Genomic DNA, 14,119 nt, shown 5'->3' on the forward strand with positions numbered 1-14,119 from the left:
AGTCTACAATCTCACCATGTTCAACCTGCAGATCGATGTGCTTCACAGAGTGAGGTCTGACATTCACTATGGCAGAGATACTTATGAGGAGATGGGAAACGTTGCCCATACTCCGTCAATGGACTCTGCGGTGCATTTTGGGGCGATTCTGGGACAAGGAGTGAATTGGAGTCTATAAGTGGAAGTTGCTGCGGAGAGGACGGCTCATAAAATGTCTAGAAAGGAGCTAATGGAATGGCATCAAACAAATGGAACCCATGTGTTTGATGTGTTTAATACTATTACACTCCAGGCATTAACACGAGCCTGTCGTCTCCAATTAAGGTGCCACCAACCTTCTGTGCAGTCTATTGGGCGCTAGCTCAAAAACACAACATTAGCACACATTTTTTTACAACAAGTACAAAACATTATTATGTTATTTCGAGGAAAATAGGCACGTAAATATACTGTACATTGAGTTTGATAACGGACTGCGTGACGCAGCATGACCACCGCGTGACGCAGCATGACAACGTGAATACGATTGGTCGACAGTCTGCTGGGTGGCGCGTGATTCTTTTATTGGATTCGTTAAAAAAAATGTATTCTTAAGGTAGGAATATCGCAAAAATATATTGAATGGTTCATTCGAGAGAAGACATCCTCCCAAGTTATGACATCGGCAAGTATTGAAATGTAACGTGTGGTAGAGATTTTCGCAATCTAAAAGTCGCATTCCTATTAAATATTAAAACTACTTTAGACAGTGCTACGTCATACCTGCCGGATTTCTGCATGCTTGAATGCCAGTAACTCAGATACACATGAAAACATGAAGTGACCCAGGGAATTGATAGAACATCACTCAGAGATGCACAAAAACAATATTACATTCAAAATAGGTGAACCTTTCCTTGAAGCCTTGTTAACAGTGCAGGCCTTAATGCTCAAATCAGTTTTGTTGTTAAAATATGTTTTGGAAAACTGACTGTCCAAACAGCAAATTGGATATGTGTTTGTGTTCAGACAGCAGTCATTTGCTGACTTGGCTACACTGGTTGCCATAGTAACGACGGGTGTGTGAGCAGTGGTGTTCAATATTTATTTTTAATCAATGTAAAGAGGAAATCATAACAATGAAATCACACTTACACATTGCCTTCACTAAAAGTACAAAATACATCATAATAACAATGACTTAATTGACTGGTGTAAATAAGTAACCCCGGAAGCAGTAAATGTCACCCTGCATTTATTTCATTACGCAAAATATAAAAAAACAGATGTCAGATCAACCCTTTTGCATGTATTTTTAGTGAGTGGTAAAATATTTTAAATAACTGACCATCGGTCTACTCAGTGTCAGGTATCTCAAGTGCTACGCCCATCACTCTTTCTACATTCTGACTCAGGCTGTTAAGTGCGGAGGGCAGTAGGTAGTAGTGAAGACATTCCCACAGTGCCAAGCATTGGGACACGTTGTCTCACTTAGCATACCGTGCACTTTGAGCTCCGACAGCTTCTTTCCAGTGGTGGAGTGTACACTCTCGTCAAGCACCTACAGGGTGTGGGAGAAAGGTTTACAGCAGGAGAAGTGAATATGATCATCTAGTCAAATCTACCTTTGGAGAGACAAACGCCTTCAATGTCATTCATTAATAGGTAGGGTTTATGTTAGTGTGGTTTACTTAGAAAACTAAATAGATAATAAAACCAACCCAGAAAGGACTGAGGGTAATGATTAAACAGTGGAGTGCCATCATCTAGTAAGTGTAACTATTGTTCATTGAGTGGGATGTTATAGATCGAGAGCTGTTTTTGTACTTGATACGGTTCTGTAAGTTCCGCTAACTGCTGTAATGAATCTGCATCCAGGCCAAAGCGCCGCTGATATGATGTCAGAGTATTCATCAAAAACTACATTATACACATGGCTCAACCATAGACAGCAGAGAAACGTCCTATAAAACCCATACCAACAACCTCTTATCTACTGTATGAGCACCATCTATTATAGTAGCTGGTTTTCAACACAATGTGAATCTGTGGTCAGTTAAATGGTTGTATCAGAAACTGCGTTCAGTCAGGTACATGAGCAATTTATTTTTGTAAGGCTCATGTTGTAAAACCCTCTATTTAGAGTCCACAGATCTATAATATGTCATGTGCATTACTTAACCTTGTGTTTTTATTTAGAGTTTACATCTACTGATTCAGAGGGGTTGGGCTAAATGCGGAAGACACATTTCAGTTGTACAACTGACTAGGTTTTCCTTTCATTACCATCTACTGCCTTGAATAACCAACACTAAAACTGCTAAATACTACCATCTGGCGGTCTGCTCATGAACTGCAATATTGCACTAGTTAATATGGGAAAGTAAAGAGTGACGGTTTTAGATAAAGATTAATGTGATTCAGAAGAGAACACAGGAAACTGGTCAATAATTTGTTCTCATGTAGAACATATGTACTGAATGAGTAATGTTGGGTAAAACCACAATTTATATATAGACAATTAACACTGGTTCATTCTAAACTAGGATTCTTTTCAAATCCACTTTCTAGAGGGAGTCATGTTCAAATATCATGCAATTGTTCCAAAGCACATCCAATTTGGTTCTCAAAAGGCTAGGATTAGATTATACTGAAGTTAAATTGTAAAAGCAGGTCTATTTTCTGTGAATATATATTTTCAGAGTAATTTACTATGAGTAAAAAGCTGTAGATCCCAATATGAATATCCCATCTAACGCAGTAAGGTTATATTGTGCTAACCTATATTAAAACTATTGTGACCTTACATTTCCTTTGATCAATTACATTTGAACATTTATTTTCAAGCGGCATAATTTAATTATCTACTTATCAGCATTTCCTTGTTTGAAGACAGTGTTCAAGAAAGAACGAGATACACAGATCTAGCTTGCAATTCAATCTTGAACATTATCTCACTCATTGGCCATCAGTGCCTTCATTAGAACATTGTGTGCATCATCAGCCAGCTCATTCAGACATTTCCCCAACATGTAGTAGGTTGTACCAAAGGAAATCCCTGCGGCAGCTAAGCTGCCGACAATAGGAATGTTACTGAACAGGTACTCAACCACCGTTACCCCTGCGAGAACTTGACAACCACATCATTGTTTATTTATTTGTTCAGAGGTGACTTGAGGACTGCTTTCAGCTCCTCCACTGGCACATTCATTCTGTTAGCTAGGCTCTGCAGGGACTCATCATCAAGACCAAAAGCGTTATAGTACTTTTTGATCTCAATTACCAAGATGCTTACATCTACAGCAAAGGAAAGGCCTGGGATAGGTATTGCTGCCACAATGCCAGATCCAAAAGCTAGCCTCCACATGTTGGCTTTTAAAGCCTCCTTCTTCCTCTGGTTGATTTTCAGGGTTATATTAGGGATGGACAACAGTAGTACATGCCTCTTGTGGTCAGGAAGCTCTTTCTCTATTGTCTCCTCAAGGTCATGGAAATCGTAGTGACCAAGGTCAAAACTGGAGATGAGAAAGACCTTAGGAGAGCCCAGACCCTGATCCTCAAGCCCTGAGGAGCAAAACAAAGTAAAGTCAAATACAACCCCACTAACTACAATATGAAAAAACAAATTCCTTTTGTTTAGCAATAGAGTACATTTACATAATGCACATAGTGTGTAGACAAACCTTTGATGCAGTATTGTCTGATTGTTTCCAGTGTCTTATCCTGGTCAAACTTCTCTTTTCTCCCCTCAGCCCTCATGTCGTTATCTATCTTGGAGCGAACAAAGTAGAACCTCTTCTTCATCTTCTGGATCTCCTTGGCCAGAGTAATGTCATTGGCTCTGAATCGCTCTGATGAGACTATGATGAAGAAATCAAAGCGATCGAATTCAACTTTCTGAAGGTACTCTTCTGGTTTGAAGTTAGCGGTGCCAATACCAGGGAGATCCCAAACTTTCATATTTGGGTATTTTGGGTGGGGGTAAGCCTTTGCCTCCATGGTGGTTTCCACCACACCAGTTAAAGCAGCTCCTTCTTCATTATTCTTCATGCCTCTGAACGCATTGACATAGGTAGATTTACCAGAGCCTGTCTCTCCTGTGACAGCAATATTCAGCTCCACATTATTAATCTCCTTCAAATAATCTTGAATCTTGCCTGCAGCTGTGGTCAAGCTGTTGTTCTTCAATGCTTCTTCAAGCTCTCTTGGTACTGCTGAAACTTCATCAATATTCTCCATGGCAATCGTATTTCAAAAAAATGCACGTGAATGAATGTATGTATGTATGTTTGACAATGGCGAGACTAGGAACTGGACATATAATGACAGTATAATGACAGTCTTAGACCACACCCACCCATAACTGGCAGCAGCATTGTAAGATATCTTTACGGTCTACTTTGTACGTCAGGGTATGGGACCAAGAATAACGACCTGTTCTCTACATCTGGAAATGTTTATGAACATTCACACAGATTGAATTGTCAGATTGACAAGGTATGTGTCACGCCCTGGCCATAGAGAGGCTTTTATTCTCTATTTTGGTTAGGCCAGGATGTGACTAGGGTGGGCATTCTATGTTCTTTTTTCTATGTTTTTGTATTTCTTTGTTTTTGTCCGGGTATGGTTCTCAATCAGGGACAGCTGTCTATCGTTGTCTCTGATTGGGAACCATACTTAGGTAGCTCTTGCCCACATGGGGTTTGTGGGTAGTTGTTTTCTGTTTTTCTGCATCTGACAGGACTGTTTTGTTTTTTGTTCATTCTCTTTGTTATTTCAGTGTTCAGTTAATAAAAATCATGAACACGTATCACGCTGCACCTTGGTCCTCTCCTTCCAACAGCCTTTACAGTATGGCTGTAATTATGGCCACTTGGGTCAATTCCATTTCACTCTGTTCAAGGGACATTGTATTCAAACAGCACAAATTGTGTTAAAAAATAAGTGAAATATGTTCCTCTTCGTTTTACAGGTGAGGTGTTAAAAGTCCATGTTGAAGTATACAACTCGATGCGCACTATAACCTCACTTTTACCAAAAAGAAAAGCAGAGCTTCTTTAAGCATAATAGGAAATTCTACACCGATGACACTGTATAAGGCCCAGTGCAATCAAAGACATGATTTTCCTTTGATATAACCACAAAATGAGGTTGGAAATAATACCATTGAAATTGTGAATATGATAAAGCCCGTTCTGTGTAAGAGCTGTTTGCCTGCCTGGTGACAAATGCTATTTATGTTGTCTCCTCCCCACTCAGACCACTCCCAGATAGTCCTAGCAAAAATATTTTTATACGCACTTACACATGACTTGACAGAGACTTCAGTGCGGCTTTTGACATTATCAATCCTAGTCTGCTAAATCTCATTTTACATAGGTATTCAGACACTTTGCCATGAGACTGGAAATTGAGCTCAGGGGCATTCTGTTTCCAATAATCATCCTTGAGATGATTCTATACCTTGATTTGAGTCCACCTGTGGTAAATAAATTCAATTAATTGTACATGATTTGGAAAGGAACACACAAGTCTATATAAGGTCCCATAGTTGACAGTGCATGTTAGAGCAAAAACCAAGCCATGCACTCGAAGGAATTGTCCGTAGAGCTCCAAGAGAGGATTGTGTTGAGGCACATTCCTGCAGCATTAAAGGTCACCAAAAACACAGAGGCCTCCATTCTTAAAGAAAGACGTTTTGGAACCACCAAGACACTTCCTAGACCTGGACACCCGGCCAAACTGCACAATCCGGGGAGAAGGGCCTTGGTCAACACAAATCATAATATATCATCTCTGTAGGTGTCTCGGCTGGTGGAGGTTTGTCATGTGAAGGACATTGAAGTGGATGTGACCGCTAACCTGCAGGAGAGGCTCACCGGGGTGACTGACCTCCTGTCACGGATCTCCAAGCTTGTGTCTGAGGACCTGGAGAAAGCTGTGTCTACAGCTGTGGGGCAGGACAAGTATGGTAACCTAACCTCACTGTATGAAGGAGGAGGCTGTGTGTAAGGACACGCAAGGTAACCTTATTGTGTGACACCCATATTGTCTTACTGTGCCAAGGCAAATTCTCTATATTTATCTAGAGCTGTGTGTTGTTTTTATGGATAGTCTTCTCCAATCTGTTAAAATATCTGTTTGTCTTCCTCTTAACCTGAATGATGTTCAAAAGTTTGCCAACTTAAATGTGATGTATCACCTCTCCTTTGTTTTTGAGTTAATTTAGACTAAGTTGTATACCGAAATGTCTTCTCACCCTCCTCCTCAGACCGCTGAACCCTGACCTTTGACCCTCGCACAGCCACCTGCTCCTTTCTCAGGAGAACCTATGGGCGCCTCTTCCCACTATAACCTTTGAACCCCACATCACTCCCCCGTATGACCTCAAGGGCATCCCCCGGATGGAAAAGTGGAAATGGTGTGAATGAACGGTCTACGCTGGAGCCTTCAACTGGATGAGTTCAAGCTGAGGGCCTAGCGCAACGTGTGCCGGGAGATGGTGGCTGGCCACTCCCAACACTCCCGCATCGGAATGCTGCTGGACTACCAGGCTGGAAAACTGACGTACTATGAAGACGGCCGACACAGCTGCTGACTTCCACCGTGCCTTCACTCAGGAGCTGTTCCCTGCCTGTTGGATAGGGGAAGGCGTCAGTGTCACCCTCTGCTCGCCATGACGACAACACAAAAGGGAATGACCGGGACCTAACAATCTTTTATGGAACTAGTCTACATGACTATAGACTTAGACATCGCATCATTATACCTGCCCCATTATGGTGTCTGCACGGGCAGCAGAGGCATTGAGGCAACCTCCATTTTAAGTAAATTGTGTTCTACTACTTCTATGAGTTGGCAAACAAACTGAAATGGTTCACACTGCCACCTAGACTGTGTTTGAACAGGTATAAAGCCAAGGTTGGCGATTTACTGCCACTTGCGGTTATGGAATATTTTCATTGGCTGATACCACCTGTGATCTGTATGGAATTCTGTGGTCTTTCTTTAACCCATAGGAAGTCCCATCTCCCAGCCAATGTATTTAAGAAAGTATTTCACATAGCAGGACATCCAGCTGACGTCATTCATTGTATGCACAGGTTGAATTGGACAACGTTGATGATGGCAGGGCTAGAGGGAGAGCCAGGGGCAGAGGACGGACAGGCAGAGGCAGGCAGTAGAGAGACAGAAATGAGGATGAGGAGAGTCTTTTTGCTCTCCGACATGATAGAATGGCTGCCACACAGGTTTGTATTATGTTAAATGCCAATATATTTATCAAAAATAAAGTACTTTCTCTTGAATAGTTATTGTATGAACATAATAATTGGTGGATGAATACATTTTTGTTTTTGGTATTTATCGACACGTACTACTTTCAGTAGAAACATGATCTAGTTTCATCAATTTGCATTGGAAAGTAGTTGCTTTGAATGAATCGTAGTCCTTGACCATACATAGGAGAACAACCTTTATTTGAGTGTGGAGAGAAATATCACATTCTGCCTTACTGATAATAGGCTGTGTGCATCTGTTCATTCAGGAATTCATCATTAGGGAGCAGGATTATGCAGACAACAGAGGTGGTGAGGCTGATATTTAAGCGAGAGCCAGGATTGGTTTGTGATGTCCTAGAGATTTACCGACAACGGAATGGTAAGCCTACAGAGAGAGAGAGGAAGTGTTGCGGTCAGGGACCAGCCTTCTGTGTAAGCCAGCTGCCACATTTTGCCCAGTACTGCCTAGACAACAGATATTTATGTTTGTACAGGCGGTAAAGGGTTGATGTGCTGGCAGTGGCTGACGCAGCAGAGCCTGGAGATGACACCCGGGAATACCGGCATGCTGCCTACACACAGTTTAGCAAGGCTTGGAGTAAGTTCTCATTTACTGTACCTGCAGCGACCTGGCACAAGTCATTGGTGTTGAATGTTGTTTTGAGGGTGACATTTCAACCGTAGAATTATGTTTGTGATGTGGCAGCTTTGTGCAGGAAACTGAGTTGTCATCCCCAGTTACTGTGTTTGGAGAGTCAGGGATACCTTCCCTGATCCCCATTCTGAGTACACTGGGTTCCACCCTGGGCGCTAGGATTCTCAAAGTGTTTGGCATGATGACGTACTAGTGTTATGCCCAAAGAATGTCCATTGCCAGACACTTATCGGCATGATATTAGTATGACATCGTGTCACTTGCTGTGAACAGAACACAACCTCTCCCTCAGTATGCATTCTCCACACACAAACACCTGCCAGGTGCATCTTCAGGACATCAACCTTCTTACTGGGCATATCATGTCATATAAAATATTCTAAAGGTTGTTTGTTTATTTCTCACCCAAAAGTGTCATACTGCACTTTCTCCCGGCACAATAAAGTTTAAATGGGAAAATTTCCGATTTTTATTCATACATCTGAAAGTGTGCTTGGATAAAACATTTCACTTTTTTTTTTGTATATTTGTTTTTTTCTTAATATAAAGTTTCAAAGACACAATTGTACACATTTCAGACAACGTTTGTCTATATTGTTTACCGTTGACACAATTTTACGGTTGAAATGTCACCCTCAAAACAACATTTAACCCCAATGACTTGTGCCAGTTCATTGCTGGTGAATGAGAACTTACTCCAAGCCTTACTATTCAAGGAGACGTGGGAAGTCAAGTGAAATATAAACAACACAGGAAGCGGGGGGAAGCCTGTGGTCATGGACGACTCGCTGATTACGACTTCAAATATGTCATTGAGTTCATTTGTCCAGGGGTAATTGATGTCACCCCAGACATAATATACACCCCTAGAGGCAGATAGAGCCCCATGGACACAGGGATGCTTTACGGTGGGAAATACACTTGTGGAGATCATCTGTACGTATACCCACACCACGTCTCACAAAAACACGGCGATTGGAACCAAAAATCTAAAATTTGGATTCCAGACCAAAGGACAAATATCAACTAGTCTACTGTCCATTGCTGTGTTTCTTGAACCAGCAAGTTTCTTATTATCATTTGTGTCCTTTAGTAGTGATTTCTTTGCAACAGTTTGACCATGACGGCCTGATTCACACAAGCTCCTCTGAACAGCTTATGTTGATGTGTCTGTTGCTTGAACTTGAACTGTGAAGCATTTATTTGGGCTGCAATATCTGAGGCTGGTAACTCTAATGAACTTCTCCTTTGCAACAGAGGTAACTCTGGGTCTTCCAATCCTGTGGCGTTCCACATGAGAGCCAGTTTCATCATAATGCTTGATGGTTTTTGCGTGAACAGCAGTTTTCAGTTCTTTCCACAGATTCGATTGGATTCAGGTCTGGACTTTGACTTGGCCATTCTAACACCTGGATATGTTTATTTTTGAACCATTCCATTGTAGATTTTGCTTTATGTTTTGGATCATTGTCTTGTTGGAAGACAAATCTCCGTCCCAGTCTCAGGTCTTTTGCAGACTCCATCAGGTTTTCTTCCAGAATGGTCCAGAATGGTATTTGGCTCCATCCATATTCCCATCAATTTTAACCATCTTCCCTGTCCCTGCTGAAGAAAAGCAGGCCCAAACCATGATGCTGCCACCACCATGTTTGACAGTGGGAATGGTGTGTTCAGGTTGATGAGCTGTGTTGCTTTTACGCCAAACATAACGTTGTGCATTGTTGCCAAAAAGTTCAATTTTGGTTTCATCTGACCAGAGCACCTTCTTCCACATGTTTGGTGTGTCTCCCAGGTGGCTAGTGGCAAACTTTAAACAACACTTTTTATGGATATCTTTAAGAAATGTTTTTCTTCTTGCCACTCTTCCATAAAGGCCAGATTTGTGCAATATACGACTGATTGTTGTCCTATGGACAGAGTCTCCCACCTCAGCTGTAGATCTCTGCAGTTCATCCAGAGTGATCATGGGCCTCTTGGCTGCATCTCTGATCAGTCTTCTCCTTGTATGAGCTGAAAGTTTAGAGGGACGGCCAGGTCTTGGTAGATTTGCAGTGGTCTGATACTCCTTCCATTTCAATATTATCGCTTGCACAGTCCTTCTTGGGATGTTTAAAGCTTGGGAAATCTTTTTGTATCCAAATCCGGCTTTAAACTTCTTCACAACAGTATCTCGGACCTGCCTGGTGTGTTCCTTGTTCTTCATGATGCTCTCTGCGCTTTTGACGGACCTCTGAGACTATCACAGTGCAGGTGCATTTATACGGAGACTTGATTACACACAGGTGGATTGTATTTATCATCATTAGTCATTTAGGTCAACATTGGATCATTCAGAGATCCTCACTGAACTTCTGGAGAGAGTTTGCTGCACTGAAAGTAAAGGGGCTGAATAATTTTGCACGCCCAATTGTTCAGTTTTTGATTTGTTAAAAAAGTTTGAAATATCCAATAAATGTCGTTCCACTTCATGATTGTATCCCACTTGTTGTTGATTCTTCACAAACAAATACAGTTTTATATCTTTATGTTTGAAGCCTGAAATGTGGCAAAAGGTCGCAAAGTTCAAGGGGGCCAAATAATTTCGCAAGGCACTGTATATATATTCCATGTCAGATATATATATTTTCAATTTTTATTCAAATGGAATGGAGTAGAACAGCAAAGACACACATGGCCACTGCGCCTGCTACTCCTCTCCATTTCCATATGAAATAGCCATTGGGTGCTGTTGGGATAGGGCAGGCCCACAACAATGGCCGGAGTTGAATGGAACAGCACTTCACCTTAGTGACTGTTCCCTCTGCTCTATACAATACATATCTGTATATTTTATGTGATGATAAAAGGCTCATTAAATACAAACATATATTTTAAATGTTGTCTTTCACAATGATAGTGACTCCGACTGGGAGCCCCCAGTGCCAAGCTGCCCGCTCTACCGCTGACCCCTCTACTCCTGCCTCCAGTGGTGTTCATATGCCATAGTTCATTACTGCAGGCATGACTGTGCCTGAGGGCCAAAAGGGCACAGCATGGAGGCGTCGTTGTGTTCTGTGTCGCATGAAGTCCCCCATCACCTCCACCACTTGTACAGTTTGCCTCTGCTTTACATCAGAAAGAGACTGCTATGGGACATGGCACAGGCAGCAAAATATGGTGTAGAGGACTTCCAAAGGGTCTACCCCTTAAAAACATTTTTATATTCTTTTTTTGTGTGTTAGAATTGCTTTTTGATATGTTGTATATAGTTATTTGCACTGTTGTATATAGTTATAGGTCATTTCACCAATTCGGCCACTTGGGCACATTTGGGCAACTCGTGTGGGACACCTGGGAGACTTCATGTTAAATGTCATGTAGCTCACCCATTCCTGAAGTTATCATTCTGAAACTTTGCACACCTACAGTTGCTCTCTTGTGTTATCCATCAAAAAATTATATCCAGCATCCTATCTGATTGTGTGGCTATTCTAGTACATGTGAAAGATGATGATAAAAACAGAAAATGTATGCTCTTTCTTTCTCTTTTCTTCCACCAGATCTACTGTGTTATATTCTCCTACATTAAATTAACATTTCCACAAACTTCAGAATGTTTCCATTCAAATGATACCAAGAATATGCATATCCTTGCCTCTGGGGCTGAGCTACAGGCAGTTAGATTAGGGTATCCGCCCTGGCTGGATCCTCACCCTAGCCCGGCAGATGCGGGGAGCTGGGATGTAGCGCACCGGGCTAAGCACACGTACTGGGGACACCCATGCGCTCCACCGCATAACACGGTGCCTGACCAGTACAACGCCCTCTCTCTCCACGGTAAGCATGGGGAGTTGGCGCAGGTCTCCTACCTGACTTCGCCACACTCCCCGTGTGCCACACTCCCCGTGTGCCCCTACCCAATACATTTTTGGGGCTGCCTCTCGGGCTTCCTTTCTAGCCGTGTTCCCTCGTATCGCTGGCTCCTCTCTCCGGCTGCCTCTGCTCTCCTAGCTGCCTCCACCTGTTCCCATGGGAGGCAATCCCATCCAGCCAGGATCTCCTCCCATGTGTAGCAACCCTTGCCGTCCAAAACGTCCTCCCATGTCCAGTCCTGACATCGCTGCTTCTGCTACCTGTTACCACGCTGCTTGGTCCTTTCATGGTGGGTGTTTCTGTAAGGGTTGTCTTACTTCTCAGAAGAGGAGGAGTAGCGAGAAAAATCGGAGGACCATTGCGCAGAGTGGTAAGTGTTCATAATGATTTATTTTAATACAAAACTGAACACTACGAAATACAAAACAATAAACGATGACGTGAATATACAAAACCGAAACAGTACCGTGTGGCCGAAACACTCACATGGAAACAAACACCCACAATCCAAAAGTGAAACCCAGGCTACCTAAGTATGATTCTCAATCAGGGACAACAATAGACAGCTGCCTCTGATTGAGAACCATACTAGGCCGAACTCAAAACCCAACATAGAAAAACAAACAGACTGCCCACCCCAACTCACGCCCTGACCATACTAAAACAAAGACAAAAACAAAGGAACTAAGGTCAGAACGTGACATCCAGTTCATGCACAAAGACATTCATTTTATACCATTCTCCTTACTTACACATACACACTAACATTAGGAGAGCTATCTTCTTCTCCAGAATTCTCACCACGGTTTATCACTACCCAGCCAACAGTTCCATTCCCCCGGGATTAGGGAAACCTGGAGGGGTACTCCCTGTCCTATCGTAAATTTCTCATAGTTCTAGCAGGGTCGGTTCAAACACAGTTTAATTGTTTTGTGTTTTCCTTAGGCACAAACACACATTCCTCTTTTCCCCAGTCCAACCTACTTGGATTTATGTTTAATATTTTAATTATTCCTTATATATGCTACATAACCCCTAATGGTTAAGTTTCCGGGTAGAATTATTTCTATCATATCTTTAACTTTTGTAACGTTGGGTGAGTGGAATGAGTGAGGAGTCAGATGCAGAGAGCGAAATGAACGGGAAAATGCTTTAATGTCCTTCAAATTGTAACATGTCCAAAACATTGGTGAATGCCCAAAACACTGGCGCTAAACCAACCCAAAACCTAGACGCACACTGGACAGCGAAAAACCCAAAACCAAAACACGATACATCACCAAACGTAACAACCAACAAGCCCGCACAAACACCAGCGGGCAAAACGAACTTAACCAGTTGCATCTCTAGGGGCGCTATTTCATTTTTGGATAAAAAACGTTCCCGTTTTAAGCGCGATATTTTGTCACGAAAAGATGCTCGCCTATGCAGTTTTGGAAAGAAAACACTCTGAAGTTTCAGAATCTGCAAAGATTTTGTCTGTAAGTGCTCCAGAACTCATTCTACAGGCGAAACCAAGATGATACGTCAAACAGGAAATGAGCAGAATTTCTGAAGCTCTGTTTTCTAATGTCTCCTTATATGGCTGTGAATGCGACAGGAATAAGCTTAGACCTTCTGCCGTTTCCCCAAGATGTCGGCAGCATTGTGACGTATTTGTAGGCATATCATTGGAAGATTGGCTATAAGAGACTACATTTTCCAGGGGTCCGCCCGGTGTCCTTTGTCTAAATTTGTGCGTAATCTTCAGGTGCGGGCATTTTCTCCTGGGATTCAGGAGAGAAAGCACACTTCCACAAACGATATATCATCGAAGAGATATGTGAAAAACACCTTGAGGATTGATTCTAAACAACGTTTGCCATGTTTTCAGTCGATATTATGGAGTTAATTTGGAAAAAAGTTCGCGTTTTGAGGACTGAATTTTCGTTTTTTTTGGTAGCCAAATGTGATGTACAAAACGGAGCTAATTTCTAATACACAAAGAATCTTTTTGGAAAAACTGAGCATCTGCTATCTAACTGAGAGTCTCCTCATTGAAAACATCTGAAGTTCTTCAAAGGTAAATTATTTTATTTGAAGGCTTTTATGTTTTTGTTGAAATGTTGCGTGCTGGATGCTAGCGCTAATGCTAACGCTAAATGCTAACGCTAAATGCTACGCTAGCTAGCTACTTTTACACAAATGATTGTTTTCCTATGGTTGAGAAGCATATTTTGAAAATCTGAGATGACAGTGTTGTTTACAAAAGGCTAAGCTTGAGAGATGGCATATTTATTTCATTTCATTTGCGATTTTCATGAATAGTTAACGTTGTGTTATGCTAATGAGCTTGCTGATAGATTTACACAAT

General features: G+C 41.9%; 1 protein-coding gene across 1 annotated transcript; it reads right to left on the minus strand.

Annotated features, from left to right (window-relative positions):
- Positions 1 to 1,819: 1,819 nt before the first annotated feature.
- Positions 1,820 to 4,280, minus strand: LOC118937355 (interferon-inducible GTPase 1-like). Its single transcript, XM_036935503.1, has 2 exons — positions 3,663 to 4,280; positions 1,820 to 3,543 (listed from the first exon to the last, which is right to left on the minus strand). The coding sequence occupies exons 1-2, from the start codon at positions 4,216 to 4,218 to the stop codon at positions 3,134 to 3,136; spliced, it is 966 nt and encodes a 321-aa protein (XP_036791398.1). The 5' UTR covers positions 4,219 to 4,280; the 3' UTR covers positions 1,820 to 3,133.
- Positions 4,281 to 14,119: the final 9,839 nt, after the last annotated feature.

The sequence above is a fragment of the Oncorhynchus mykiss genome, chromosome 11 (assembly GCF_013265735.2).
Source record: "Oncorhynchus mykiss isolate Arlee chromosome 11, USDA_OmykA_1.1, whole genome shotgun sequence".
In the NCBI taxonomy this organism is placed as follows: Eukaryota; Metazoa; Chordata; class Actinopteri; order Salmoniformes; family Salmonidae; genus Oncorhynchus; species Oncorhynchus mykiss.

Excerpts from the sequence above, each read along its gene's own strand:
- LOC118937355 (XM_036935503.1), bottom strand. The coding sequence starts at position 4,218 with ATGGAGAATATTGATGAAGTTTCAGCAGTACCAAGAGAGCTTGAAGAA. Across the intron at positions 3,544-3,662 it reads CAGACAATACTGCATCAAAG|GGCTTGAGGATCAGGGTCTG; the intron begins GTTTGTCTACAC and ends TTTGCTCCTCAG.